Here is a 6000-nt window from a genome sequence, read left to right as displayed (position 1 = left end):
AACTAAGGTTAGAAGTAAAGGCAACTTAAAAACGTCTTCTGTGCAGTTTAACAAAGTTATGTCATAAATTATATTAAAAAAAGGGGAAAAACTAAGTTCGTTTTCTCGATTTTTTTTATTTTAGAAAAATTGAATAAAACTGGAATTAACATGTGTAACATTTTCCCAGGAGCCCTTAGGTGCTACCAATACTAGGGGAAAAAAGTGAATCTACATACTACATATTTTTACATGTTTTACGATCTACATTTTAAATGTTTCCGTACTGGGTTTGTATGTGCACCATGTACACAGCCTGCAGTTCATTCCAGTTCAGTTTAAAAGTCCCTGAATGTTTGTCACATGACTGTTGCTCACAGCTGAATCACGAACATCGTCACAGATGCACAGAGGAGCACAGAATTATCTGTTTTTTAAAGAATCTGGTTAGAAAAAAAAATATTTATTTAGACATACAGAATAAAGAGATTTTGATGAAGCATCTCTTTACTCTTAAGCGTATGTTTGGTCAGTTTTCTGGCAACGCTGCACTCTACAGATGAGTAGTTCAAGGACTGTCAGAAGCTTAAAAATCCAGTGATTCTCTCTGTTTTTACAGTCTCTGGCTCTTATAAATCATTTAACGTTGGCAGTTTAATAACACCATGCCTTTCAAACCTCCTGCTGGGTTTTGGGGCTCAGAGGCTGAAGTTAAAACACTTCCTTGACTCACCTGCTGTATGATGTCCTGAGCAGTGCTGTAGCGAGGGGCCTTGATCACAGTGTGAGGCTGTTCAGGCGAAACTTCATGGACCTGGACAAAGAACATGTCGTCTTCTCCTCCTCCTCCTCCCCCGCATCCTCCTGCTCCTTCTCTGCATCCCACAGTCACGTCCTCCTCTCCCTCCGCCACTGCGTTCTTGTCATTTAAGTTCTGCGATAATAAAAACCACAAATTAACACGAAAAATTATGCATCTGAGGGAAAAAATGTGACTTAGATGAGAAAACCACAAGGGGGAGCCAGACTCTACATAATGAGCTTTACCAAAAAAAACAGCTTTTTGTGGTAGTGATGCCACACTTCACGTTAATAAGAAAATCAACTCTGAGATCAGTTTAGATGTTTGCTGGTGAACAAATCTGGAAGGTGTTGGCTTTGTGTTCACCTCCTCTCTTGTTTTGAGGCAGATTCTCCCCACGTATCCGTCCTCGGTGCTCCAGCTGCAGACCAGCCTGACGACCTCCTCCTCAGGTGCTAGACAGCGAAATTGAACACAGCGCTTCACCTCGCTGCGCTCCTTCAACAGAGGAACCTTCTCTTCACACAAGAAGTACTCCGACGGGTTTCCTGCTGATGCCAGAACCTGTGCGGAGGCGAGGTGAGGTACAAATTTAAGGTATGTAATGACACATGACAAATGCAAATCTTTTAACACATAGAAATAAATGTGCATGTGGGACTTTCTTCTGTTTGAGCTGCGTTATTCAAACCTCATAAATCTTTGTCTAAAACACCTACCATGTCCAGCAGCTGTTTGGCAGTGGTCTGCTCCGTAACACTGAAAACTGTGAAGGGTTCAGGACCGGGAGCTCCGTGTACTGTCACCCTGTGCTGCTGGGACACATGTTTCTCCTCCGAAATGAACAGCTGTAGGGAGCAGGAGAGGTGCACAGCAGCAGGTTATTATGAAACATATTGACGTGACATTTCTGCTTTATCAGGCAGTCTTTCTTGTGTTCTCCTCTGAGAGCCTGATAAAGCAGAGCCAAAGCGAACTGGATTCAAAGTTATGCTGTTGCTGATGGTGCCAGCAGGATTTCTTTTGAACATTCTTGGACTGCAGTCTACCACGTTTTAAAATATTAATAAGTGTGTGTCATTGAGAAGGTTTTGAAGTTTTAAAAGTGCAGTTAACCGATCAAACCTAATCTGAACTCTTGCTATCTCAGCACCGAGCCTGACTGAGGCTTACCATGGATGAGGGTGTAGCGCCCCCTGTGGGACCTTCCTCTGTTCTGCGGCTGTAGATAAATAAGCTGGACACTTCGAGTGGCTCATTGTGCTGCGTCCTCAGCTGGACGTGTCTGTAACCTGAAACAAAAAAGTGATTTTTAATATAAACGACCTATTAGGAGCTACTGTTATTGTCTTTAAAGTGTAAGATTTCCATTTTTGTTGTAACTTAAGACAGGTCGAGTTTTGTGTTTGATTACTGATGTACAAAAGTCCCATATAGAGGTAAGATCAGACTTTTTGTCAGTTGTACATAAGTCTGACTCATCAGATGTAGACTATGGGTATAAGCCTGGCGAGGTGCTGCACAATTCATGCAGCATTCTCCTTCACTATCTGCGTGCTATTATTTTTAAAATCCTTTCTGATATGAGAGCCAACAACAACCTTCAACCATCAGTGACGGGACCATGAATGTTAGATTTAACATATCTATGTACTGGATAAGAACAAAAACAACTCAAACTCGCACTACTTGATATTAATCCGCTGTCTTATATGTCCAATATATTGTCAACTGGACCTAATTTGTTCCATCTTTTCACTCTGCCAGCAACATGCTCTGTTAGCAACGACTTGACCAGTGCATCAGTTCATTTCAATTCTCACAAGCTTCTGCCATCAGTTTAAAAAATGTGGCAAGTGCTACACACAGCCAGCAAATCATCTGTGGTTTGAAAGAGTTTGTCAAAAAAAGTATAGGCAGGTTTTACCTCTAGAGCTTTTACAGTTTATGTGGTGATTTTGAGGAGAATGAACCATTTTAATGACAGTTCTTGCATCCCCACAAGCAAATGATTCTTGACAACCACAACATTGTTTCGCAGAGATACTCTCGCTGCAGCTTGAACCAGCAATGCCAAAGATGACTGACTGGTCTGAAGAAACACAAACAAGACTGAGCATTTCTTTCCTATAGTTTAACAATAATGGGAGCAGCCACACCAAACAGTACTAAGCTAGCACTGTGGGTCTAGCTAGGAAACTCCTGGTACACTTTCTGAGATCCCTACCTGATTTGAGGGCTTTCAGCGGCAGAGTCCTCTGAGCTGTGGTCTGGGAGCTGTTGTTCTCCACCACGGCGACTCGCAGGAAACACATCTCTTCAAAGTGCACAGTGAACTGAAAGTGCTCGCTCCACATGGGGTTGAGGGTGTTGCGGTGGATGGGTTTGGTACGGAAGTGACAGCTGTCGATGGGCATGCCGAGAACATCCACCTCGATGCAGGGGCTGCCGGCGCTGTTAGCGGGACAAACATTCTGACCAGAAACAATCTGAGGAGAAATAAATGAATGAGCACCAATAATCACACTATGTATGAACAGGACTTGCAGTCGGTCTAAATTAAGCTTATCTTTAGTTTGTTAAATGAAAGTAGGGCTGACTTCCAGACAGAGTTCCCTTGGAATCTCTCAAACACGCAGAAACAGACAGGTTTGATATGTTTAAGATCATGTGAAATTATTCTTTTGTCTGTAATGTAGTTAGTGAGTTCTGCCACATCAGACCGACAAACAGTTTCTTCTAATACAGTTACATTTATGTTTAAGAGAGGCTATATCATCTCTCTTAAGACTATTGCCATCCCACTACACATGCACTCAGTGTCAGACCCTCAGCTCGGACCTAATATATGCACTCAAGACGAGTGTGTGTGTGTTTGAAGCTTCAGTCATAATGCAGTCATTGCAGATGCAGAGTTTCAGCAGCAAATGTCTAGCGCATGTAAAAAAAAAAAAAAAAAAAAGAAGCATTTACAATAGAACTACTACAGTATCATATTTTCACTATATGATTATTGTAGCCAAAAGAAATCACAGTAACCAAATGACATCTACAGAAAATTTGAAAGGTCAGTGAAATGTATCTTTAACTTTGTTTACTGTGTGTTTTGTCTCTTTTTACTGTTAAAACATAAGTATAGGGAGGTGGTCTGTATGATAACTGTACTATTATGTTGTAGCGTCAACCTAACATGATATCAGTGTTTTAGTTCTTAAATATCACTGTTATTATAAATCATTTTATTGGGACAACCTTAATTTACATTTTTTTAATTAAAAAAAAAATTGCATTTCCTAAAGGCTTCACTAGATAATGATTAGATATAGAAGACAAAAACTGTCTGTAAACAACTCTAAGTATCTAAGTGTGATGTTTCCAGATTCTTTATCTTGAAGTTGAAACTGACAGCATGACAGATACAAGCAGCGAAATGTACAAATAGGCAGGAAACAGTGAAGATGAAGATGCAGAGAGAAAGCGTGAAGCAGTCATTCTGACTGATCCGTGCATCATCCTAACTCACCGTGAGGGAATAGACAGCAGGGCTCATTTTCTCCACGTCCCTCTCCATCGGACAGAACTGCTGATAAAGCGGACAGCTACGATCCCACAGCACTGCTGGCTTCAGGACGTAGCCGCAGCCACCATTGGCCTCAAACAAGGCTGTGTTCAGCTGCATGGGAAGGTCTGGGAGGAAGAGAAAGAGGTACACAAAAGTGAAAACCTCAACTCACACCAATGCTCCTGGTGAGCTTTACTAAAGGAGGTGTTTAAGACAATCATCCTGTTAGCTACAGTGATTTTTTTTCTTATTTTGCAATTAGCTCAAACAGATAAAAAGAGTGTCATGTAAACAAGTGAGTGCATGGACATTTCTTCTTGCACACAACTGGGTGAATATTAATTCCAAAGGGAGAAAAATGACTTGAGAAGCAGAGGAAGATGGAGAGTGAGAGTGGGAGTGAGACAGAGATGAAGAGAGAATAAGAGAGTTGTTTAAATGTGATATGCCTTTTAGAGAAAATAACTTCATCTGTCAGAGTCCAGGCAGCAAACACTGACAACAGAGAATTTCTGGGAATGGAAAGGTAGAGAGGAAAGTGAGAAAACATGAAAACCAGAGGGAGACGAAGACAGAGAGAGAGAAGAGAGAGTAAGAGAAAGACAGGGGAAGAGAGAGTGAAGCAGAATCAAGAAGACATTTAGAGAAAATGAGAGCTAAAACAAGCAATGGAATAGCCTATAACCACAAATGTCTTCAAAAGAGCATGATTAAAGATTATTTTATGTGTCGACTTTGACAAATAGAGCGTAAACAGTCTCATCATAAAGAGTAATCTCACCAAATTTAATTTCTCTGTGAAAAATTAGCGGCAGTGTTTATTGGGTCATCTAGAATTAAAGCCTTTTAGTCAATATTAAGGCTTTGCTCAGTTATAAAAAGCTAAGATTATCATGTCGAAGCTGCCTTGGAGTAGAATGCATTGGCTCCTCTTAGGGACTAAGTGATATTTAAAAAAGACAAAAAGAGAAAAACAGGGTAAAGCTCATGAGTGCCAAATTCCTAAGAAGTGCTGTCAAGGTTAGAAGTAATGTTCCCTCGCATGCTAGAAAAGAGAAGCATCTCTGTACGCCGTCCGTACCATCAGTTTGATAATTTAGCGCCACCAGCTGGATCCCATGCAGCCAGAACAGCAGAGGGTTGGGGTTAGTCGAGTCGATCCTGGTGGCTGCCGGGTACGTCCTCAGCAGCTGGCACACCGTGTGCTGGATCAGCTTCTGAGAGTAGCGGCGGCACAGGCGTTTGGCAGCATTCTCGTTGACTGAGGAGATGTGGTAGCACTTGGGCGTGCGGATGATGGCGCTGAGTGAGGTGGGGGGGTTGAGGACGGGAGACGTTTGCTGCTCCTCCCAGCTCAGCCGCTCAGAGCCACCTTGAGAGAGGACAGACAGAGACTTTTACAGGCGCTGAAAACTTATTTTGTCAATCAGCTTCTTTCTTGGAGTGATGTGCTCCCACATGCAGGCCAAAGTCAGAACAGCTCAGAGTACCGAACAGGGTTTAGCAGCAACAGACGACAGATTGTGAATTTTAAACTCAAATAAAATATTTCTACACAACATACGGCAACAGTCGTATCTTCATTCATACAAGCAAATTCATGACAAACACTACTAAAACAGTGACTCCCTTTTAGTGTCCTGATTACCTAGACTCA

At 41.8% G+C, this 6000-nt stretch overlaps 1 protein-coding gene across 1 annotated transcript in view; it reads right to left on the bottom strand.

Moving 5' to 3' along the window:
* plce1 (phospholipase C, epsilon 1) overlaps nucleotides 1-6000 on the bottom strand; it is an 89963-nt gene that overhangs the window by 7418 nt on the left and 76545 nt on the right. The window contains exons 36-42 of the mRNA XM_008277589.1: nucleotides 5425-5715; nucleotides 4305-4468; nucleotides 3009-3270; nucleotides 1955-2073; nucleotides 1501-1629; nucleotides 1148-1345; nucleotides 698-913 (exon numbers count right to left, since the gene is read on the bottom strand). Of these exons, the coding sequence (XP_008275811.1) occupies nucleotides 698-913; nucleotides 1148-1345; nucleotides 1501-1629; nucleotides 1955-2073; nucleotides 3009-3270; nucleotides 4305-4468; nucleotides 5425-5715 (1379 nt within the window). The remainder of the gene's footprint in view (nucleotides 1-697; nucleotides 914-1147; nucleotides 1346-1500; nucleotides 1630-1954; nucleotides 2074-3008; nucleotides 3271-4304; nucleotides 4469-5424; nucleotides 5716-6000) is intronic.

The sequence above is a fragment of the Stegastes partitus genome, unplaced genomic scaffold (assembly GCF_000690725.1).
Source record: "Stegastes partitus isolate 25-593 unplaced genomic scaffold, Stegastes_partitus-1.0.2 Scaffold101, whole genome shotgun sequence".
Lineage (NCBI taxonomy): Eukaryota > Metazoa > Chordata > Actinopteri > Pomacentridae > Stegastes > Stegastes partitus.
The sequence above is the reverse complement of the archived record's forward strand: the minus strand, read 5'-3'. Positions and strand labels throughout refer to the sequence as shown.